This window comes from Amblyraja radiata, chromosome 29, assembly GCF_010909765.2.
Source record: "Amblyraja radiata isolate CabotCenter1 chromosome 29, sAmbRad1.1.pri, whole genome shotgun sequence".
In the NCBI taxonomy this organism is placed as follows: domain Eukaryota; kingdom Metazoa; phylum Chordata; class Chondrichthyes; order Rajiformes; family Rajidae; genus Amblyraja; species Amblyraja radiata.
This window is the reverse complement of record NC_045984.1, coordinates 31,645,656-31,670,246: the sequence shown is the minus strand read 5'-3', so window position 1 is coordinate 31,670,246 and position 24,591 is coordinate 31,645,656. Positions and strand designations below refer to the sequence as shown.

General features: G+C 47.2%; 1 protein-coding gene and 1 long non-coding RNA gene across 4 annotated transcripts in view; one reads left to right on the top strand and one right to left on the bottom strand.

Moving 5' to 3' along the window:
• Positions 1–3,777: 3,777 nt before the first annotated feature.
• Positions 3,778–24,591, top strand: part of acsbg2 (acyl-CoA synthetase bubblegum family member 2) — a 53,291-nt gene continuing 32,477 nt past the window's right edge. The window contains exons 1-2 of one of the 3 annotated variants that reach the window (XM_033047183.1): positions 3,778–3,941; positions 16,495–16,641. In XM_033047183.1, the coding sequence (XP_032903074.1) occupies positions 16,553–16,641 (89 nt within the window). In that variant the 5' untranslated portion in view covers positions 3,778–3,941; positions 16,495–16,552. Of the gene's footprint in view, positions 3,942–16,487; positions 16,642–24,591 lie in introns of all 3 variants that reach the window. The other 2 variants (XM_033047184.1, XM_033047185.1) reach the window with 2 other exon arrangements.
• LOC116989619 lies at positions 12,190–24,353 on the bottom strand. Its single transcript, XR_004416274.1, has 3 exons — positions 24,227–24,353; positions 19,796–19,800; positions 12,190–12,201 (listed from the first exon to the last, which is right to left on the bottom strand). It is a non-coding gene; the product is annotated as an uncharacterized LOC116989619 (long non-coding RNA).

Below are 24,591 nucleotides of genomic sequence, written 5' to 3'. Positions count from 1 at the left end.
GCTGGAGTAACTCAATGGGTCTTTTTTTCTAGAGATGCTCGCGTGTCGACATGGTCGCCTGCATGGTCGTGAGTAGTCGCCCAAAGAGTCGTATCTTTTTCTGGTCGCTGCTGGTTTTTCAACACGGTGAAAATATTCGCCGACCTGCTGCGACTATGACGGGTGTTGGCAAGTCGCTGAAAAAAATTGCGTAAGTGGGACAGGCCCTTAAGTTACTCCAGCACTTTATGTCTGTAGTTGCAAACCAGCTCCACTACCAGCATGATGTACGACTTTGAAGGGCAGCGCGGTGGCGCAGCGGTAGAATTGCTGCCTCACAGCGCCAGAGACCCGGGTTCAATCCTGACTACGGGTGATGTATGTAACGGAGTTTGTACGTTCTCCCCGTGACCTGCGTGGGTTCTCTCCAGGTGCTCCGGTTTCCTCCCACACTCCAAAGACGTGCAGATTTGTAGGCTAATTGGCTTTGGTAAAATTGCAAATTGTCCCTAGTGCGTGGGATGGTGCTAGTGTGCGGGGTGATCGCTGGTCAACATGGACTCGGTGGGCTGAAGGGCCTGTTTCCATGCTGTATCTCTAAGCTAAACTAAACAGCATCTGTACTTCCTTGTACCGTGAGGTTTTGAATTTCTCACAAGCTTTCCAACCATTGTATTCACCAATGGGAATAATAGCATGCGTGTAAATGTAAGAGAGAACTTACATCTCAGTTGCACCTTTTACTTTTGTGCAGCCTTTATATGAACGTCACGATGAATAGCAACAGTACACACACGTCAACGTTTTACAATTCAACATAACCGTCTACACATTTTGTCGAGGGAAGTTGTTCAAAGGGCCACTGTGTCTAGTTTAATTTAGTTTAGTTTAGTTTAGTTTAGAGATACAACGTGGAAACAGGCCCTCCTCCCCACCGAGTCCGTGCCGACCAGCGATCGCCCGTTCACACACTAGTTTAGTTTAGAGATACAGCGTGGAAACAGGCCCTTTGGCCCACAGAGTCCACACCGACCAGCGATCACCCGTGCACCAGTTCTATCCCACACACTAGGGACAAGTTACTGAAGCCAATTAACATCCAAACCTGCACGCCTTTGGAGTGTGGGAGGAAACCGGAGCACCCGGAGAAAACCCACGCAGGTGACGGGGAGAACGTACGAACTCCATACAGACAGCACCTGTAGTCAGGATCGAACCCGGATCTCTGTCGCTGTGAGGCAGCAACTCTACCGCTGCACCACCGTGCCACCCACAGTGTTAAGCAACTGGAAGTTGGTGAGTTTTCAATTCACAAGAGCATTTTGTGCACAAACATGTTTCATTTGAAATTTTTCAGAACAACTGTGTGCCGATGCGATGGTTACATAAGGTCATTTTTCTTTCCTGGTTTTAACCTCAGAAATGTTTGATATCAAGTGGTAATGTCAAAATTATTTGCAGAATTTGTGGAAAACATGAGAGCAGGCATTTCATTGTGGTTGACTGGTCTACCATTGTAATTCCAGTGGCAAGCCAGCGAATCCCCTCATTTAATTAACCTACATACCTGTCCATAGAGGGATGCGGGCCAAAGGAGGGCAAGTGGGACTCAAAGATCCTATAGCGGAGCAAGATAGACCACTCCTGCTAAATGCAATGGGCTGACGTGTAGTATGCAATGGAACGGAACATGAGCCTTTTTTTCATCCATTTCCGTAACCGGACCCGACCCGACTCGCAGTGTAATCAACGTTGCGGGGGAACAGTTTGTGTTCATAAATTAAAATTCTGAAAATGAGGAGAAGATTTTTACCAAAGAACTTTTATTTTTAGGAGGATGTTTCAGTAACCGGCTTCCGTCTCCGCACTAGTATCCTATGGGATCTTTGGTACGGAGACGGAAGCCGGTTACGGAAATGGGGCCTTTAATTACCCATGAATCTGCCCATGACCGTACTGCGTCTTTTTCGTCGAGTGGTCTATCTTGCTCGCTGTAGGACCTTTGGTAGGACTAGTGTAGATGGGGCATGTTGGTCGCTGTGGGCAAGTTGGGCCGGAGGACCTGTTTCCATGCTGGATCACTCTATGACTCATTCATATGTGGCACTTGAGCCGTGCCTGCTTTAGGAACAAAGCGGATTAAGCTTCGGGTAAATTACAGTGATGTTTGTGTGAACAATCGGAGATTTTGGGCGTCATGGTGGCACAGAGATAGAGTTGCTGCCTCACAGCGCCAGAGACCCGGGTTCGATCCTGACTACGGGTGCTGTCTGTACGGAGTTTGTACCTTCTCCCCGTGACCTGCGTGGGTTTTCTCCGGGTGCTCTGGTCTCCTCCCACATTTCAAACACCTGCAGGTTTACAAGTTAATTGGCTTCATTAAAATTGTAAATTGTCCCTCCTGTGTGTGTGTGTAGGATAGTGTTAATGTACGGGGTGATCGCTGGTCGGCATGGACTCGGTGGGCCGAAGGGCCTGTTTCCGTGCCGTATCTCTAAACTAAACTAAAAAGTGGAGGCAGTTTTGGAATGATTCAATAGACAATAGACAATAGACAATAGGTGCAGGAGTAGGCCATTCGGCCCTTCGAGCCAGCACCGCCATTCAATGTGATCATGGCTGACCATCCACAATCAGTACCCCGTTCCTGCCTTCTCCCCAGATCCCCTGACTCTGCTATTTTTAAGAGCCCTATCTAGCTCTCTCTTGAAAGCATCCAGAGAACCGGCCTCCACCGCCCTCTGAGGCAGAGAATTCCACCGAGGTTCAATGGTGCTTTATTGACTTGCATTGACAGGTCTGAAGAAGGGTCTTGACTGGAAACGTAATGACGTTCCTTCTCTCTGCTAAATGTGGTAAACACTGCCCGGTCCATCACCGGCTCTGACCTCCCCACCATCGAAAGGATCTACAGGAGTCGCTGCCTCAAAAAGGCAGCCAGCATCATCAGAGACCCACACCACCCTGGCCACGCTCTCATTTCACCCCTGCCAGAAGAAGGTACAGGAGCCTGAAAACTGTAATGTCCAGGTTCAGGAACAGCTTCTTCCCCACAGCCTTCAGGCTATTAAACACTACAACCTCAAAATAGACTCTGAATTACATATTGTCTGAAGAAGGGTCTCGACCCGAAACGTCATCCATTCCTTCTCTCCAGAGATGCTGCCTGTCCCGCTGAGTTACTCCAGCATTTTATATCTATCTTCTGAATTACATAGACTTGAGGACATTGGTTTTGTCTTTTTGCACTATTATAGTTGGTGGGGTTTAAGTGTGTGTGTGTGTGTGCGTGTGTGTCCGTGTCTGTGTCTGTGAGAGAGTGTGTGTATCTGTGTGTGTGAGAATGTATGTGTGAGAGTGTGTGTGAGTGTCAGTGTGTGTGTGTGTGAGAGAGTGTGTGTGTGAATCTGTGAGTGTGTGTGTCTGTGAGTGTGTGTGGGTCTGTGTGTGTGTATTTGTGTGTGTGTCTGTGAGTGTGTGTGTGTGTATGTGTATGTGTGTGTGTGTGTGTGTGTGTGTGAATCTGTGTGAGTGTGTGCGTGTGTGTATATGTGTGAGTGTGTGTGTCTCTCTGTGTGTGTCTGTGAGTGTGTGTCAGTGTGAGACGTCCACTGCCAATGCATCTGACAGGACAGGAGCGTGTGTGTGGCAGGAAGATTGGAAGGAGAGAGGGGGGAGCCAACTCGCCTGCCATTCAGCAACACACCAATGAATTTAAGTGCAATCTGGAGATCTGGCCTTATATGGCTTGTGGGTAGATGGGGTGACGAGCTACCTGCAGATTCTCGCAACCAATGAGTGCTATAGCGGCGTTACATCAGCGAGTGGCGATGAGTGGTGAGCGTAACAATGCAGCTAGCAGCCTAGTCTTCACTGTCTTGTCCAAGTTGCACCGGTCTATGGACTAGGCTCCAATACACCACACAAACTGCAAGACCGGCCTGCCCTGTCATCCACAGAAAGTAAGCAATGTTGTGCTCTATTTGTGTTATTAAATATTAACAACAGCCTGCATTAAAAGCCTCTGTTAAAGCATTGTTGTATCTTTTTAAAGTAATTTTATACCAAGTTTTCATTAAACCTCTGTTAATATTTTTCTGTGCCAGCAAGCCTCTGTTAAATCTGCACTTTGCATTAAGCTTCTCTGTTAATATATATATTTTAATCTGCATTAAAACCCTCTTTTTAATATTTTTTTAAAACCAGCAGTCTGCATTCAACGCTTCTGTTAAAAGTATTTTCGTTTTTACCAGCTCTCTGCATTAAACCCCTCTGTTATAGTATTTTTTTAATGTCTGCATTGAACTCCTCTGTTTAAAAGCATTGCATTAGCCAGGGGTTTGTGCTAAAACTGCTGTGTTAAAGTAACGTGCTGCAGAAATGTGCTTTTTTCCAATAAGGAGGAAGTGTGCAGATGCATTATAGCGGCGTTGGTGGAGAGGGTGTGTGTGTGTAACCATATCAAATGTTACTTTCATTTCTGTGGGGAAACGCAAGCTGGTTCTGAAGGCGAACCCCTTTCGTGAAACTTCATGGGGGGAGAAGAATGTACAAAAAACAAGGAGTCGAGGTCAAAAAGAGAAACGGTTGAATGAAACGTGGGATCTCTCTCCTCTCACTAATAAGTTGGGCCTAATATCTGCAAAACCTCCTCCAACCCTGAAGACTGCAGCTCTTTTAAGAGTCTTTACATATAATGTAGAGAGGGAACCCCCCTCACTCGAGGTGTGTGTGTGTGTGTGATTTCAGCAGAAATATAGTGAATATTTCCTCCTGTTTAATCCTCCTGTTTAAATTCCATTTGGGATATTTTGGAGGACCAAGAATACTCGAATCTCCATAGATTTTTTTTTGGACTGCAAACAATTAAAAATTTTTTTTTAGCAATTTCCAAGAATGACAATTTTACAATTAACCTGATGGTGCAGGATTTTAGAATATAGATCCTCATTTTCTTATTGATTTTGATGTCTTTGGCTTTATGAGTAGCAATGTGACGTGTGATTTGCAAGCTATTAGGGTCTCGACCCGAAACGTCACCTATCCCTTCGCTCCAGAGATGCTGCCTCACACGCTGAGTTTCTCCAGCATTTTTGTCTACCTGCAAGCTATCACTAATTTGATGCATTTTTCTGCAGTTTGAGCAAAATTGTTAGCCTTCCTCCTTCAGATGTACAAGGTTGTACACAGATTCCACTCGTGTGAGAGTTTAGGACCAGAGGGCACAGCCTCTGAATAAAAGGATGTATCTTTAGAAAGGAGATGAGGAGGAATTTGTGTAGGAAGGAACTGCAGATACTGGTTTAAACTGAAGATAGACACAAAAAGCTGGAGTAACTCAGTGGGACAGGCAGCATCTCTGGAGAGAAGGAATGAATGGGTGACGTTTCGGGTTGAATGTGGAGACATTTCTCCAGTTAGAGGGTGGCGAATCTGTGGACTTCATTGCCACAGACGGCTGTGGAGGCCAGGTTAATGGAGCATTTTTAAGGTGCAGATAGGCAGGTTCTTGATTAGTACGGGTGTCAGGGGTTATGGGGAGAAGGCAGGAGAATGGGGTTGAGAGGGAAAGATAGATCCGCCTTGATTGAATGGCGGAGTAGACTAGATGGGCCGCATGGCCTAATACTGCTTCTATCACTTATGAACATTTCGTGGGTGACATGCCTAATATCTCACAACAAAGATAGACACAAAAAGCTACAAGTCTGGCATCGTCTCTGGAGAAAAGGTATAGGTGACGTTTTAGGTCGAGACCCTTCTTCAGACCTGATGAAGAGTCTCGACCCAAAACATCACCCATTCCTTCTCTCCAGAGATGCTGCCTGTCCCGCTGAGTTGCTCCAGCATTTTGCGTCTTATCTTCGGTGTAAACCAGCATCTGCAGTCCCTTCTTACACAATGTTCTTTCTGCGACTCCAACGAGGTTGTTGTTGGACGTTTGTGGTTCGTGAATCCTGTCGATTAATTGACCTAGGGTAGAACAGTAACCAACGATAAACAGTGGCGCAGCGGTAGAGTTGCTGCCTCACAGCGCCGGTGACCCGGGTTCAATCCTGACTACGGGTGCTGTCTGTACGGAGTTTGTACGTTCACGTGACTGGCGTGGGTTTTCTCCGGTTTCCTCCCACACCCCAAAGACATGCAGGTTTGTAGGTCAATTGGCTTCAGTAAATACAATGCCCTCCATAATGTTTGGGACAAAGACCCATCATTTATTTGTTTGTCTCTGTACTTCACAATTTGAGATTTGTAATAGAAAAAAATCACACGTGGTTAAAGTGCACATTGTCAGATTTTAATATAGGCCATTTTTATACAAATACAGCAGTGTTTATACATAGTCTCCCCCCCCCCCCCCCCCCCCCCCCCCCCCTAATGTTTGGGACACAGCAATGCCATGTAAATGAAAGTAGTCATGTTTAGTATTTTGTTGCATATCCTTTGCATGCAATGACTGCTTGAAGTCTGCGATTCATGGACATCACCAGTTGCTGGGTGTCTTCTCTGGTGATGCTCTGCCAGGCCTGTATTGCAGCCATCTTTAGCTTATGCTTGTTTTGGGGGCTAGTCCCCTTCAGATTTCTCTTCAGCATATAAAAGGCATGCTCAATTGGGTTCAGATCGGGTGATTGACTTGGCCACTCAAGAATTGACCATTTTTTAGCTTTGAACAACTCTTTTTTTGCTTTGGCAGTATGTTTGGGATCAATGTCTTGCTGTAGAATGAACTGCCGGCCAATGAGTTTTGAGGCATTTGTTTGAACTTGAGCAGATAGGATGTGTCTATACACTTCAGAATTCATTATGCTACTACCATCAGCAGTTGTATCATCAATGAAGATAAGTGAGCCAGTACCTTCAGCAGCCAGACATGCCCAGGCCATAACACTCCTACCACTGTGTTTCACCGATGAGGTGGTATGCTTTGGATCTTTGGCAGTTCCTTCTCTCCATACTTTGCTCTTGCCATCACTCTGATATGTTAATCTTTGTCTCATCCGTCCACAAGACCTTTTTCCAGAACTGTGGTTGTTCTTTTAAGTATTTCTTGGCAAACTGTAACCTGGCCATCCTATTTTTGCGGCTAACCAATGGTTTGCATCTTGCAGTGTAGCCTCTGTATTTCTGTTCATGAAGTCATCTGTGGACAGTGGTCATTGGCAAATCCACACCTGACCCCTGAAGAGTGTTTCTCATCTGTCGGACAGGTGTTGGGGGATTTTTCTTTATTATAGAGAGAATTCTTCTGTCATCAGCTGTGGAGGTCTTCCTTGGCCTGCCAGTCCCTTTGCGATTAGTAAGCTCACGAGCGCTCACTTTCTTCTTAATGATGTTCCAAACAGTTGATTTTGGTAAGCCTAAGGTTTGGCTGATGTCTCTAACAGTTTTATTCTTGTTTCTCAGTCTCATAATGACCCCTTTGACTTTCATTGGCACAACTTTGGTCCTCATGTTGATAAACAGCAATAAAAGTTTCCAAAGGTGATGGAAAGACTAGGTGCTGAGAGCTCTCTTATACCTGCATTAAGGAGGCATTTAAACACACCTGAGCAATTACAAACACCTGTGAAGCCATGTGTCCCAAACATTATGGCGCCCTGAAATGGGGGAACTGTGTATAAACACAGCTGTGATTTCTACAAAATGTATATTTAAAAAAAGACCCTTTAATCAAATCTGACGATGTGCACTTTAACCACATGTGATATATATTTTTTTCTTTTTTTTCCCCTCCTATTACAAATCTCAAATTGTGGAGTACAGCGGCAAATAAATAAATGATAGGCCTTTGTCCCAAACATTATGGAGGGACCTGCAGTAAATTGTCCCTAGTGTGTGTTGGTGGTCCGCACGGACTCGGTGGGCCGAATGGCCTGTTTCTGCGCTGTATCTTTACAATTGGGATTGTCATATCGTGGCCGAGAATCGCTTGTTGCTTGGATTTAGAGGTTACAATCTGATATTTGAAATCGCACAATTTAAAAAAAAAAAAAGCTGAGAAAATGCTGCCGTAAAGAATGAGGTTGATAATTTAAGAATCTAGAGCCACTCGACATAAAACAATGCTTTTTTTTTGTGGCTGATTATATTTTGTTTTTCTATCCTTATTCATAAGTCATAGGAGCAGAATTAGGCCATTTGGCCCTTTGAGTTTTCTCTGCCATGGTTGATCTATCTTTCCTAATTCTCCTGCCTTCTCCCCATAATCCCTGACACCTGTGCTAATCAAGAATTTGAGTAGGCTGGGACTCTATTCCCTGGAGCGCAGGAGGATGAGGGGGTGATCTTATAGAGTGGAGGTGTATAAAATCATGAGAGGAATAGATCGGGTAGATGCCCAGAGTAGGTGAATTGAGGAATTAGGTTTAATGTGAAGGGGAAAAGATTTATTAGGAATCTGAGAGGTAACCTTTTCCACCAAAGGGTGGTGGGTGTATGGAACAAGCTGCCAGAGGAGGTAGTTGAGGGTGGGACGATCCCAACGTTTAAGAAACAGTTAGACAAGTACATGGATAGTACAGGTACATGCACCCGCTGAGTTTCTCCAGCACTTTTGTCTACCAGGGTACATGGATAGGACAGGTTTGGAGGGATATGGACCAAGCGCAGGCAGATGGGACTAGTGTAGCTGGGACATGTTGGCCGGTGCGGGCAAGTTGGGCTGAAGGGCCTGTTTCCATGCTGTACGACTCGAGTACCTGACTCCACTACTTCTTCTGACAGCCCGAAGATAGACACAAAATGCTGGAGTAACTCAGCGGGACAGGCAGCATCTCTGGTGAGAAGGAATGGGTGACGTTTCGGTTCGAAACCCTTCTTCAGACTGAGATTCGGGAGGGGGAGACAAAGAGATAAAGAATGCAAGGTGTGAAAATGCGGCATCAAAGGGGACGAATTGTTGGCTTGGAGAAGGTGACAACGAGGCATTCAAAGATAAAATTTAATCAGGAGGACAGTCAGACTGGTCGGAGAACCAAGACGGGAAGAGATGGTGGGAGAGATGGGAAAAGCAAGGGTTACTTGAAGTTAGAGAAGTCATTGTTCATACCACTGGGGTGTAAGCTGCCCAAGCAAAATATGAGGTGTTGTTCCTCCAATTTGTGCTGGACCTCACTCTGACAATGGAGGAGGCCCAGGACTGAAAGGTCAATATGAGAATGGGAAGGGGCGTCAAAGTGTTTAGCAACCGGGAGATCAGGTAGGTTTAGGCAGACTGAGCGGAGGACTACAATCGGAAGCCACATCTCCAGCTCCGGTGTAGATTCCCAGCCTCACGAGGTGCTTGAGATAAAAGCAAAGGTCGGCAAAAATGCTGGAGAAACTCAGCGGGTGAGGCAGCATCTATGGAGCGAAGGAATAGGGGACGCTTCGAGTCGAGACCCTTAAGGGTGAGGCAGCATCTATGGAGCGAAGGAATGGGTGACGTTTCAAGTCGAGACCCGGAGGCATCTATGGAGTGAAGGAATGGGTGACGTTTCGGGTCGAGACCCGGAGGCATCTATGGAGTGAAGGAATGGGTGACGTTTCGGGTCGAGACCCGTAAGGGTCTCGACCCGAAACGTCACCCATTCCTTCGCTCCATAGATGCTGCCTCACCCTTAAGGGTCTCGACTCGAAACGTCACCGATTCCTTCGCTCCATAGATGCTGCCTCACCCTTAAGGGTCTCGACTCGAAACGTCACCGATTCCTTCGCTCCATAGATGCTGCCTCACCCTTAAGGGTCTCGACTCGAAACGTCACCTATTCCTTCGCTCCATAGATGCTGCCTCACCCTTAAGGGTCTCGACTCGAAACGTCACCGATTCCTTCGCTTCATAGATGCTGCCTCACCCTTAAGGGTCTCGACTCGAAACGTCACCTACTCCTTCGCTCCATAGATGCTGCCTCACCCTTAAGGGTCTCGACTCGAAACGTCACCTATTCCTTCGCTCCATAGATGCTGCCTCACCCGCTGAGTTTCTCCAGCATTTTTGCCGACCTTCGATTTTTCCAGCATCTGCAGTTCCTTCTTAAACATTGAGATAAAAGCACTTCACGTTCTTCCAACCCCGCTTGTGTTTATTTATTGCAGATTTTCCATCTCTTTAATTATTGTCAGGAGCTTTATGCAACTTTTCCTGTCGCTATTCAGGGAAAACAAGTTTAAAGTGCAGGAAGGAACTTCAGATGCTGGTTTAAACATTTTTTTTTTTTCTCGGAAGAAGGGTCTTGACCCGAAAACGTCACGCATTCCTTCTGTCCAGAGATACTGCCTGTCCTGCTGAGTTACTCCAGCTCTTTGTGTCTATCTTCGGATTAAATCGGCATCGGCACTTCCTTCCTGCACAGTTCAAAGAACATGTAAGGCACGTACACAGAAAAATCTGAATGAAATTAGCACTGGTTTGTTCCAGCTGCAGATAATGTGAGCAGAAAAAGTACAGAAACATAGAAAATAGGTGCAGGAGGAGGCCATTCGGCCCTTTGAGCCAGCACCGCCATTCATTGTGATCATGGCTGATCGTCCCCTATCAATAACCCGTGCCTGCCTTCTCCCCATATCCCTTGACTCCACTAGCCACTAGAGCTCTATCTAGCTCTCTCTTAAATCCATCCAGTGACTTGGCCTCCACTGCCCTCTGTGGCAGGGAATTCCACAAATCCACAACTCTCTGGGTGAAAAGGTTTTTTCTCACCTCAGTCTTAAATGACCTCCCCTTTATTCTAAGACTGTGGCCCTTGGTTCTGGACTCGCCCAAAAGTAATTCAAATAAACCTGCTCGAAGAAGAGTCTGACGAAGGGTCTCGAACTGAAACGTCGCCCATTCCTTTACTCCAGAGATGCTGCCTGACCCGCTGAGTTACTCCAGATTTTTAATATTCATTGTACTGTTCTTTTTACACCGTGCATTTATTTGTACCCTTCCCTCTCTTGTTTCCCTCTCCCCCTGACTATGTCTGAGGAAAGGTCTCGACCCGAATCGTCACACATTTCCTTCTCTCCAGAGATGCTGCCTGTCCCGCTGAGTCACTCCAGCATCCTGTGTCCATCTTTGATTTTGAAATAAGGAACGTCTGTGAAGATGGACACAAAATGCTGGAGTAACTCAGCGGGACAGGCAGCATCTCTGGAGAGAAGGAATGGGTGACGTTTCGGGTCGAGACCCTTCTTCAGACTCATTCTTCAGAATCGACAAAATTGCTGGAGGAACTCAACGGGTGCGGCAGCATCTATGGATTCCTTCGCTCCATAGATGCTGCCTCACCCGCTGAGTTTCTCCAGCATTTTTGTGTATCTTCGATTCTCCAGCATCTGCAGTTCCTTCTTGAACTAAGCAGATGCTGTACAAATGCAAACTGCAGCCCCATCAATCTGAAGAAGGGTTTTGGCCCGAAACGTTGCCTATTTCCCTCCCTCCATAGATGCTGCCGCACCCGCTGAGTTTCTCCAGCAATTTTGTCTACCTTCCATTCTCCAGCATCTGCAGTTCCTTCTTGATCATTCTTCAGAATGTCCGTGTAGCTTGGGCAAGGATTTGCACAAAGATCGGGGAGTATCATGTACTTCCTGCTCAATCATTTTTTGGTCTTGTTGACTTCAATAAATAATAATAATAATGGATGGGATTTATATAGCGCCTTTCTAATACTCAAGGCGCTTTACATCGCATTATTCATTCACTCCTCAGTCATACTCGGTGGTGGTAAGCTACTTCTGTAGCCACAGCTGCCCTGGGGCAGACTGACGGAAGCGTGGCTGCCATTCTGCGCCTACGGCCCCTCCGACCACCAGGAACATAATATAACATAATAGAACATAAGCAGCAGGAACATAATATTGGGTGAGAGCTGGTCGCTACTTTTCATAACAACCCTGAGGGAACCCATCCCAGAGTTATTTGGTTGTTTTGAAATGATTCAAGGAACATTGAGGAACATTTTCCATCATTGCGCAATAACATTGGCTATTAAGAATATAGGGTGTACTGCCCCAGACCGATCAACAACACTTGAGATTGTAGGGAACGAAAGCTGGAAAATCCGCTGAGTGACAGGCCTTCAAAAATGTCTATTCTTTAGGGCGCTACGGTGGCGCAGCGGGTAGAGCTGCTGCCTCACAGCGCCAGAGACCTGGGTTTGGTCCTGACTACGGACGCTGTTGGGAGAGTCCAGAACCAGGGGTCACACTGTTTAAGAATAAGGGGTCGGCCATTTTGGAGTGTGATGAGGATTTTCACTCAGAGTTGTGAATCTGTGGAATTCTCTGCCACAGAAGGCAGTGGAGGCCAATTCACTGGATGTTTTCAGGAGAGAGTTAGATTTAGCTCTTAAGACTAACGGAATCAAGGGATATGGAGAGAAAGGATGAACGGGCTAGTGATTCTGGATGATCAGCCATGATCATATTGAATGGCAGCGTTGGCTCGAAGGGCCAAATTACCTCCTCCTGCACCCACTTTCTAGGTTTCCATGTAAACATAACCATGACATCCTTTCTTGCAGCAGCACAACAGAATATGTAAACATAGTACGCTGTAAACAATATAATAAACGAGAGGTGTAAACATCCACACATATTATATATTAAAAAAAATACACACATACATGTACATAATTCACCACAGTGTATTTATACAGCAAGTGTGAGTGAGTGTGAGAATGCGAGTGAGAGTGCGTGAGTGAGAGTGCTTGAGTGATAATGTGTGAGTGCGTGCGTGAGTGAGTGCCTGCATGCGTCTCTACCTCCCAACCTCACCCTATCCCTCAACACTCGGCTCCAGATCCCTCGGTTCTATCAAGATGCAGCACAGACCACCACAGGAGATCCATTCTCCCTGTGGCTATCAAACTGTACAACTCCTCCCCCTTCTGTCGTGGGATAGACTGACTCTCGAACCCGGTTCGATCCCGATTACGGACGCTGTCTGTACGGAGTTTGTACGTTCTCCCCGTGACCTGCGTGGGTTTTCTCCGAGATCTTTGGTTGCCTCCCACACTCCAAAGACGTACAGGTTTGTAGGTTAATTGGCTTGGTGTAAAATGTAAAAATGTCCCTAGTGTGTGTCGGATAGTGTTAGTGTGCCGGGATCGCTGATCGGCACGGGCTCGGTGGGCTGAAGGGTCTAATAGTTTAGTTTAGAGGTCCAGCGTAGAAACAGACCCTTCGGCCCAACGAGTCCATGCTGACCAGTGATCACCACGTATCCTACACACACACTAGGGGTGATTTACAGAAGCCAATTAACCCACAAATCTGTGCGTCTTTGGGATGTGGGAGGAAACCGGAGCATCCGGAGAAATCCCACGGGGAGAACGTACAAACTCCATCCCTAGTCCGGATCGAACCCGGGTGCGTGGGTCTGTGAGGCTGCAACTCTACTGCTGCGCCACGGTGCCGCCCGTGATGGAAGGAATAGTCATGGAGATTGTTTCTGGGGGATTTTAACTGTGGCTGCATCTGGCTGTTTGTCTAAAACAGCCATTTTTTTTCCTCTGACTCCCTGGTGGAAATCCTCCTGATGGATTGTGAAGGTAATTCTGCTAAATTTAACTCGGCAACTCCCCCAGCTTTGTGACGTTATGACAACTGTCGGGAAGACCCAATCCTGGCAGATATTAGGGTGGGGAACCGTGCGCAGGGAAAACTTCCCTTTAGAATGTTTAGAAAGATAGATGTTGTCAGAGTTATGCCCACAGCATTATTGCAAAGGTATGATGAGCATTTGACTGCGCTGGGCCTGTACTCACTCGCTGGAGTTTAGAAGAATGAGGGAGGGGAAATCATTGAAACTACCGAATAGTGAAAGGCTTGAATAGAGTGGATGTGGAGGGGATGTACCTTTAAGGGCCTGTCTCAGCCTCAGAATTAAAGGATGTACCTTTAAGGGCCTGTCCCACTGGGGCATCATTTACGCGTCACGCAGGTGGCGAGCGAAGATTTTGAAAATCCCAAAATCCTGGGGCGCCGCGCGCGACCGTGCGTCGCTACCTACGTCACCACGCATCATGCGCGCGTAATGCACGCCATGCGCGCGTCGCGACACGTAAATTATGTAGCGCAAATGAAACCCAAGTGGGACGGGTCCTTCAGGAAGGAGATGAGGAGGAATTTCTTTAGCCCGAGGCCAGTGAATCTGTGGAATTGATTGCCACAAACGGCTATGACTAGGGTTGCCAACTGACCAGTATTAGCCGGGACATCCCGTATATTGGGCTAAATTGTTTTTTCCCGTACGGGACCGCCCTTGTCCCGTATTCGACTGCTGCTACTCGGGTCGAGGGCACTGTCGTGTCTTGCCCTGTCTCACCCGTCCCGACATAGTGCAGCCCATGGAGTGCAGCAGCAGCAGCCCCTCGCCCGTGGCCCCGTCGGTCGTCAGTCCGGCCAGCTGTCCGACCTTCAGACCTTCGCTGACCGCCGACACCCCCACCACCACCCCTTCCTTCTCACGGCCGATCATCATTTAAATTCAAAAAGGTTATTTATGATTCAACCAATTCTAATTTTTATGTAGGAAGGAACTGCAGGTGCTGGTTTAGACTGAAGGTAGACAAAATGCTGGAGTAACTCAGCGGGTCAGACAGCATCTCTGCATAGAAGGAATGGGTGACGTTTCGGGTCGAGACCCTTCTTCAGACCTGAAGATGGGTCTCGAACCGAAACGTCACCCATTCCTTCTTTGCAGAGATGCTGCCTGTCCCGCTGAGTTACTCCAGCATTTTGTGTGTCTGTCTTCTAATTCTTCACAAATTCATAAGTTATAGGAGCGGAATTAGGCCATTCGGCCCATCGAGTCCACTACGCCATTGAATCATGGCTGATCTCTGCCACCTAACCCCATTTTCCTGCCTTCTCCCCATAACCTGAGACCCGATCTAATCAAGAATTTGTCTATCGTGGCATTAAACGATTCTTGTGAATCGTTCTTTAGAATATCCAGTGGACTGGGAGATCTTGTGATATTAATTAAGTATTGAGCATGGGATTAGTGCTGGTCACGTCATTGTCACAGGAGGAATAGGGGATTCAGTTTATCAAAATTAATCTGATCTTAGTTTGTTCCCAATTATTCCAGCTCATTTGCTGCAGGCACGCTTTAGTTTAGCTTTGGGATACAGAGCGGAAACAGGCCCTTCGGCCCACCGAGTCGGCACCGACCTGCGATCCTTGCACATTAACACTATCCTACACACACTAGGGACAGTTTGCACAGACACCAAGTATACAAACCCAAACCAATTAACCTACAAACCTGCACGTCTTTGGGGTGCGGTCACGGGGAGAACGTACAAACTCCTTACAGACAGCACCTGTAATCGGGATCGAACCGGGTTCGAGAGTCAGTCTATCCCATGACAGAAGGGGGAGGTGTTGTACAGTTTGATAGCCACAGGGAGAATGGATCTCCTGTGGTGGTCTGTGCTGCATCTTGATGGAACCGAGGGATCTGGAGCCGAGTGTTGAGGGATAGGGTGAGGTTGGGAGGTAGAGACGCATGCAGGCACTCTCACTCACTCACGCACTCTCACTGTCTCACTCACACTCGCTGTATAAATACACTGGTGAATTATGCACATGTATGTGTGTATTTTTTTAAATATATAATATGTGTGGATATTTACACCTCTCGTTTATTATATTGTTTACAGCGTACTATGTTTACATATTCTGTTGTGCTGCTGCAAGAAAGGATGTCATGGTTATGTTTACATGGAAACCTAGAAAGTGGGTGCAGGAGGAGGTAATTTGGCCCTTCGAGCCAACACCGCCATTCAATATGATCATGGCTGATCATCCAGAATCACTACCCCGTTCATCCTTTCTCTCCATATCCCTTGATTCCGTTAGCCTTAAGAGCTAAATCTAACTCTCTCTTGAAAACATCCAGTGAATTGGCTTCCACTGCCGTCTGTGGCAGAGAATTCCACAGATTCACAACTCTCTGGGTGAAAAATCCTCATCACACTCCAAAATGGCCGACCCCTTATCCTTAAACTGTGTGTGACCCCTGGTTCTGGACTCTCCCAACATGGGGAGCATTTTTCCTGCATCTAGCCTGGCCAATCCCTTGATAGTTTTAGTATTATAAAGTGTTATTAAAGTTGGGAAGCGAGGACATAGGTTCAAGGTGAAGGGGAAAAGGATAGGAATCTGAGGGGTGACTTTTTCCACACAAAGGGTGGTGGGTGTATGGAACAAGCTGCCAGAGAAGGTAGTTGAGGCTGGGACTGTCCCAAACCTTTAAGAAACAATTAGACAGGTTCATGGATAGGACGGGTTTGGAGGGATATGGCTGAACGCGGGCAGATGGGACTAGTGTAGCTGGGACATGTTGGTCGGCGTGGGCAAGTTGGGATGAATGGCCTGTTTCCGCGCTGTATCACACTGTGGCTCTAAGCCAGCGTGACGTGTATCCTGGTTGTGAGTTGTACATCCGTTGCCCCAGGCTTCCTGCCACTGCTGAGCCGTGACTCATCACCTTCCTGCGGTACATGCGATCTTAACACTTAACTTTTATTTCCCCAACAGCAACAGCAGCAGCAGCAACAACAGAGCAGCAACAACGGGAGGCTCGTGCAGTTCAGAAATGTCTGTGGTCAATACGCAGGCACCCATCGGGGTCACGGGCCGACCTCTGGCAGACGGCCCTCTCCTTCGCCCTGAGTCCCCAGCCAGGTACGAGGCGACAACTTCAAATACGTATTGCACACAATTGGTATGCGACAAATTTTGGATCCCGCCTTGAAATGATTACAACGGCCCTGTTTCACGGGCGGCACGGTGGCGCAGCGGTAGAGTTGCTGCCTCACAGCGCCAGGGACCCGGGTTCGATCCTGACTACGGGTGCTGTCTGTACGGAGTTTGTACGTTCTCCCCGTGACCTGCGTGGGTTTTCTCCGGGTGCTCCGGTTTCCTCCAACACTCCAAAGATGTCCAGGTTTGTTGGTTAATTGGCTTCTGTAAATTATCCCTTGTATGTGTGGGTTAGAACTAGTGTACGGGTGATCGCTGGTCGACCCGGAGCCAGTGGGTCGAAGGGCCTGTTTCCACGCTGCAACTCTAAAGTCTATGTCTGTCTGAAAACATATTTTACAAAGGCTGGTGCTGATGGGACATGTTGTTCGGTGTGGGAAAGTTGGGCCGAAGGGCCTGTTTCCATGCCATATCTATAAACCCAGTGGATATATTGCACAATTGTGGAATTCTCTGCCTCAGGAGGCAGTGGAGGCCGATTCTCTGGATACTTTCAAAAGAGCTTGATAGAGCTCTTAAAAATAGCTGAGTCGGGGGATATGGGGAGAAGGCAGGAACGGGGTACTGATTGTGGATGATCAGCCATGATCACATTGAATGGCGGTGCTGGCTCGAAGGGCCAAATGGCCTACACCTGCACCTGGTGTCTATTGTAAGGCAGAGATAGTTAGATTCTTGATTAGTATCGGGGGTTATGGGGTGAAGGCAGGAGAATACGGTTGGGAGGGAGAGATAGATCAGCCATGATTGAATGGCGGAGTGGACTCGATGGGCCGAATGGCCCCACTCTGCTCCTATCACTTGGGACCTTGTAACTATAACTAAACTAAAAGCCGTTTGCTTGGGAGTAGTTGAAGGGGCATGCTTGGTGTTTAAGATGTGCGTGACCTTGCACCTATTTTGCTGTCTTCCTTAGTGAGGAATGCGTTAATCATGGCTCTGTGCTGCAGCCTGAGTAACAAACCAATTACACTCGAAGGAGAGCTCTCCTAACATGCTCATTACGAGTGAGTCATTAGTGAAGCACTTCATGTATACCGCCAGCATAGTAAACCAGTTGGACACGGCACGGCCAAATATGCGGGTGAGAAATCTTTGTCAGTATGGTTGTAAAAATGCACTGGTGTAGGTCATGGGAGGTATGAACAGGTTTGTGATCGGGCTGCATTCCATTCCAGTCCTTTGTCTACAGAACAAGCCTGTCTCCACCTCTTGGCTTGGTTAGCAGCTTATTAGACTGTGGAGAGACAGCGTGGACACGGGTCACTCGGCCCCACCTTGTACCCGCGGAACAGCGGTCACCGCGTTCGTCAGCACCCCCCGACACCCGACACCCGCTCGGGACAATTCACAATCTCGCAGAAGCCAATTAACCTTCAAGCCTGCACGTCTTTGGAGTGTGGGAGGAAATTGGAGTAAACATAGAAAATAGGTGCAGGAGTAGGCCATTCGACCCTGCACCGCCATTTAATATGATCATGGCTGATCATCCAACTCAGTATCCTGTACCTGCCTTCTCTCCATACCCCCTGATCCCTTTAGCCACAAGGGCCACATCTAACTCCCTCTTAAATATAGCCAATGAACTGTGGCCTCAACTACCTTCTGTGGCAGAGAGTTCTAGAGACTCACCACTCTCTGTACTTGAGACTCTTGAAAGGCGCCCATAAATAAAATGTATTATTATTATTACTACTTGGAGAAAGCGAGCTGGGAGAACGTGCAAACTCAGTACAGATAGCACCCGTAGTCAGGATGGAACCCGGGTCTCTGGCGCCATGAGGCAGCAGCTCTACCGCTGCGCCACCGTGCCGCACCTAGCAAGCCCCTTGTTCTCATCCCTGGCAAGAGACGTGCAATGTTATCTTCCCCGGAAAAGTGCCTTGTCTGCGGGAGAGGTCAGCTTGTCCGTACGTTCGTCAGGTTGATCTGTAAATCATTTGGATTTGGTCAGAGCTCTGGTTAGTTATTGTGCTACATCATTCTTCTACTCAGGGACTTTGTACCAAGGGGCCATCAAAATCAGCACACTCTTATCTACTTTGTGGGTGGGGGGGGGGAAGGACACCAAGTGCTGGACGAACTCAGCTGAATAGGTCATAAGGGATAGGAGTAGAAATAGGCCATTTGGCCCATCAAGTCTACTCCGCCATTCAATCATGGCTGATCTATCTCTCCATCCTAACCCCATTCTCCTGCCTTCTCCCCATAACCCCCGTCACCCGCACTGATCAAGAATCTATCTCTGCCTTAACAATATCCACTGATTTGCGGATATTTTTGCTGGAGTATTGTGAGCAGTTTTGGTCCCCTAATTTGAGAAAGGACATTCTTGCTATTGAGGGAGCGCAGCGTAGGTTTACAAGGTTAATTCCCGGGATGGTGGGGCTGAGAGAATGGAGCGGCTGGGCTTGTACACAATAGTTTAGAAGGATGAGAGTGGATCTTATTGAAGCATATAAGATTATTCAGGGTTTGGACACGCTAGAGGCAGGAAACGTGTTCCCGATGTTGGGGGAGTCCAGAACCAGGGGCCACAGTTTAAGAATAAGGGGTCAGCCATTTAGAACGGAAACGAGGAAATGCTTTTTCTCACAGAGTTGTGTGGCTCAGAGGGTGGTGGAGGACAGTTCTCTGGATACTTTCAAGAGAGAGTTAGATAGTGCTCTTAAAGATAGCGGAGTCAGAGGGTATGGGGAGAAGTCAGGAACGGGGTACTGATTGGGGATGATCAACCATGATCACATTGAATGGAGGTGCTGGCTCGAAGGGCCGAATGGCCTACTCCTGCACCTATTGTCTATGGCCTCCACAGCCTTCTGTGGCAATGAATTCCACAGATTCACCACCCTCTGACTACAGAAAATTCTCCTCATCTCCTTAAAGGAACGTCCTTTAATTCTGAGGCTGTAACCTCTAGTCCTAGACTCTCCCACTAATGGAAACATCCTCTCCACATCCACTCTGTCCCACCCTTTCACTACTCTGTATCTTTCAATGAGGTCCCCCCTCGTTCTTCTAAACTCCAGCGAGTGCAGGCCCAGTGCCGCCAAACACTCACGAGGGGTTATCCTACTCATTCTTGGGGAGAGCATGGATAGGTGGCTCTCTCTGTCGAGACCCTTCTTCAGACGTTTGAAGAAGGGCCTCGACCCGAAATGTCACCCATTCCTTCTCTCCAGAGATGCTGCCTGTCTCGCTGAGTTACTCCAGCGTTTTGTGCCTATCTCCGGTTTAAACCAGCGTCTGCAGTTCCTTCCTAATTGAAAACCAAGCACAAGGCTTGTTGTGGAAGTTCGGTTCAGGCAGTAAGCAAATAATGACAGAGTTTATTGTCCTTGAGTTTAGACAGGGTGTCAATAGGGTGCAGAAGTTAATGATCTGTTACTGTTCATCCTCTGGGCGGTACGGGTGTATCAAAGGTTATATTGACACGCCTAACAAAACTGAATGACTTTCCAATAAAAAACCTAGGTCTAATCTTTCAGTTGTAGAATTGAGGAACCGCAGATGCTGGTTTCTTGGAAATTTGTTCAGTATAGCTCACCCACAGCGATAAAAAATTCAACCGCAGGAAATTTATTAAGTTCGTACAACTATGGGTGGACAAGGGGATGGGGACTGGACTTTGTGCCTTGGGAACCATTGTGGGGGGGGGGATGTTTTTATGTTTACTGTTAAATTCTTTAATGTTGTGTCGTATCTTTATTTTGTGTGCTGCAATGGCAAGTCAAAGTTCACTTCACCAGTTGGTGTATGTGATAATAAATGTCCTTTGTATCCTTGTCAGAAAACGCGACCAAAATATTGTAATGTAGATTTTAGTCTGCGTTTTGTTTTCTCCAGTTTACTTGAGGCTTATTTAGAAAAATTCTTTGAAACTGTTTGGGGGACTTCCTTAAAGTGTTTTGGGAAACGTTTCAAAATGTCTTTGCTTATTCATTTCCTCTTCAACATTTAATTATCAACAGAGAAGGAGGCATAAACTTCACTGTTAGAGAATAATGAGATCAACCCACACACACACACACACGCAGTCACAAAGCATACAAAGAAGAAGGGTCTCGACCTGAAACGTCACCCATTCCGTCTCTCCAGAGATGCTGCCTGTCCCGCTGAGTTACTCCAGCATTTTGTGTCTACCTTCAAATCATACAACGTGGAAACAATCCCTTCGGCCCAACTAATGCTTGCTGGCCAAGATGCCCCATCCAAGTTGGTTCCATTTACCTGGACCCGGCCCATATCAACCTTTCCAAGGCAGAGATAGATAGATTCTTGATTAGTGCGGGTGTCAGGAGATATGTGGAGAAGGCAGGAGAATGGGGTTAGGAGGGAGAGATAGATCAGCCATGATAGAATGGTGGAGTAGACTTGATGGGCTGAATGGCCTAATTCTGCTCTGATCCCTTATTTCCTATCCATGTACTTGTCCAAGTGTCTCTGAAATGCTGTTGGACACAAAGTGCTGGAGTAACAGCGGGACAGGCAGCATCTCTGGAGAGAAGGAATGGGTGACATTTCGGGTCGAGACCCTTCTTCAGACTGATTATTGTACCTGCCTCAACTACTTCATCCTTCTCCTTTATATGCTTTGTGACTGTGCATGTGGGTTGATCTCATCATTCACTAACAGTGAACATTATTCCTCCTCTGTTGATAATTAAATGTTGAAGAAGAAATGAATAAGCCAGGACATTTTGAAACGTTTCCCAAAACACTTTAGGGAAGTCCCCCAAACAGTTTGAAAGGATTTTTCCAAATAAACCTCAAGTAAACTGGAGAGAAAAAACGCCGACTAAAACCTACATTAAATTTTTTTGGCAGCATTTTCTGACCACGGTAAGAACTTAATTTCCTGCGGTTGAAATATTTTTTTTTTTCCCCCCTGTGGGTGAGGTATACTGAACAAATTTCCAGGACTTCATTCCTGAATGCAATTGCCCCATTTGATCCCTGGGAATTTGCACATAAGAATGCTTAGCCTGTCTTTCCAGAGTGTTACCGTTTCGTGACCATTTGGAACAGGGAGTTTTCAGACAAGTCTTATAGAAACTTACAAAATTCTTAAGGGGTTGGACAGGCTAGATGCAGGAAGATTGTTTCCGATGTTGGGGAAGTCCAGAACAAGGGGTCACAGTTTAAGGATAAGGAGGAAATCTTTTAGGACCGAGATGAGAAAAAAAAATTTCACACAGTGGTGAATCTCTGGAATTCTCTCCCGCAGAAGGTAGTTGAGGCCAGTTCATTGGCTATATTTAAGAGGGAGTTAGATGTGGCCCTTGTGGCTAAAGGGATCGGGGGGTATGGAGAGAAGGCAGATACGGGATACTGAGTTGGATGATCAGCCATGATCATACTGAATGGCGGTGCAGGCTCGAAGGGCCGAATGGCCTACTCCTGCACCTAATTTCTGTTTCTATGTAAGCATTAGAGGTTGTTCAATCCAAAAGATATTTAGCAACTTTTCCCAAAACACTTTAGGGAAGTCCCCCAAACAGTTTCAACGGAGTTTTTCTAAATAGGCCCCAAATAAACTGGAGAAAAAATGCAGACTGAAATCTACATAAAAATTCAGAGCGTCCTTGTACGAGACACGGTCTGGGTGGCGCTAGCTGACCCGCAGAGTTAGCGGAGCAAGCGATCGCCCCCTCACCCGTTAGATTTTAGAGATACAGTGCGGAAACAGACCCCACTGAGTCCGCACTAACCTGCGATCCCATACACTAGGAACAATTTACAGAAGCCAATTAACCTACAAACCTGTACGTCTTGGGAGTGTGGGAGGAAACCAGAGCACCCGGAGAAAACCCACGCGGTCACAGGGGGAATGAACAAACTCCGTACAGTCAGCACCCGTAGTCGGGCTCGAACCGGGGTATCTGGCGCTGAGAGGCAGCAACTAAATGTTGTACCCTTTATCTGCACGCGGTGGATGGCTAGATTATAATCACGTATCGTTGTCTCTGACTGGAAATCACATGACAAAAAGCTTTTCACTGTACCTCGACAATAGTAAACTAAACTTCAATAAGCCTCAGGTAGACAAAAGTGCTGGAGAAACTCAGCTGGTGAGGCAGCATCTATGGAGTGAAGGAATAGGTGACGTTTCGGGTCGAGACCCTTCTGGAAACTCAGCTGGTGAGGCAGCATCTATGGAGCGAAGGAATAGGTGACGTTTCGGGTCAAGACCCTTCTGGAAACTCAGCTGGTGAGGCAGCATCTATGGAGCGAAGGAGTAGGTGACGTTTCGGGTCGAGACCCTTCTGGAAACTCAGCTGGTGAGGCAGCATCTATGGAGCGAAGGAATAGGTGACGTTTCGGGTCGAGACCCTTCCGGGTCTCGACCCGAAACGTCGCCTATTTCCTTTGCTTCATAGACGCTGCCTCACCCGTTGAGTTTCTCCAGCATTTTTGCCTAACTTCGATTTTCCAGCATCTGCAGTTCCTTCTTAAACTTCCTCAATAAGCCTCAAGTAAACGAGAGAAGAAACGCGGACTAAAATCGGCATAATGTTTTGGTCGCGTTTTCTGACCGTGGTAAGAACTTAATGAATTTCCTGCGGTTGATTTTTTTTTGGCTCCGGTGGGTGAGGTATTCTGAACAAATTTCCAAGGACATCATTCCTGAATGCAATTGTCCCATTTGATCCCGGGGAATTGTGTGCATAAGAATGCTTGGCCTGTCTTTCCTGAGTGCTACCGTTTGGACATTTCATAACCATTTGGAAAGTGGCATTTCCACATTCCAAGCGACATTTCACACCGGCATTGGAGGCTGTGCAATCCATCAAGTCAAAAGTCTTGCGTGCAAATATCTTGCCGGGTCATTCGCCTAGCGATTATACTATGTTGACAATGAAGGAAATGTCAACAAAGATTATGCCAAGCTCGTAACTTTGGCAGAGAGACCGGTTTAAAATAATGTAAATATCCAATTAGTGTGTCCTCTTTCGAGTCCCTGTCAATGGTTTTGGGGTCGAGCATTCTAAATGGAGGCATTAGGAACTGCAGATGCTGGTGTACGGGGGAAAAAAAGACACAGTGCCGGAGTACCTCTAGTGGGCTGACCCCGTTCGATCCTGACCCCAGGAGAACGGAGTTTGTACTTTCTCTCAGTGACCTCGTGGGTTTTCTCCGGGTGCTCCGGTTTCATAGAAACATAAAAAATAAGTGCATTTGGTCTTTCAAGCCAGCACCGCCATTCATTGTGATCATGGCTGATCATCCACAACCAGTAACCCGTGCCTGCCTTCTCCCCATATCCCTTGATTCCGCTAGCCCCAAGAGCTCTATCTAGCTCTCTTATCAGTCGCAGGGTGACCTGTTTGGTGGTGATTAGTCGCCCAAAGAGCCGTACCTTTTTCTGGTCGCCGCTGGATTTTTAACACGTTGAAAGTTTTCAGCCACCTGCTTGTGACTATGACGGGTGCCAGCAAGTTGCCGAAAAAATCACGTAAGTGGGACAGGCCCTTGAGTGTGACAGATCCCACTCACTTCCTTCCACATCATCGGTGGTCACTCGAAACGTGTATGACTGTCCTCTCATGGAGGACACCTGTGCGTGACTTTGTTTAACGTGGGGAGACTGGTGCACAGACAGCCACCCCACGGTCCTTGACAGATCTGGGTCAGGATCCAGTGGCATGGAGTCCAAGATGACCAGAGACCCTTTTCTGCTGCAGCCTTCATCTGCCTTCCCAGCCGTTGTGACGCTCCACTAAGGTCAGCCATCTTCCTCCGCCTGTTCCACTGTTGAGGTCTTGGTTGGATTGGTCTTTGTCAGAGACCTCCCCCTCGACCTTACCGCCATGGGTGGCCCTACCAGGAGCACAGCTCCAGACGGCATCGCTCTCAGGATCTCAGGTCCAC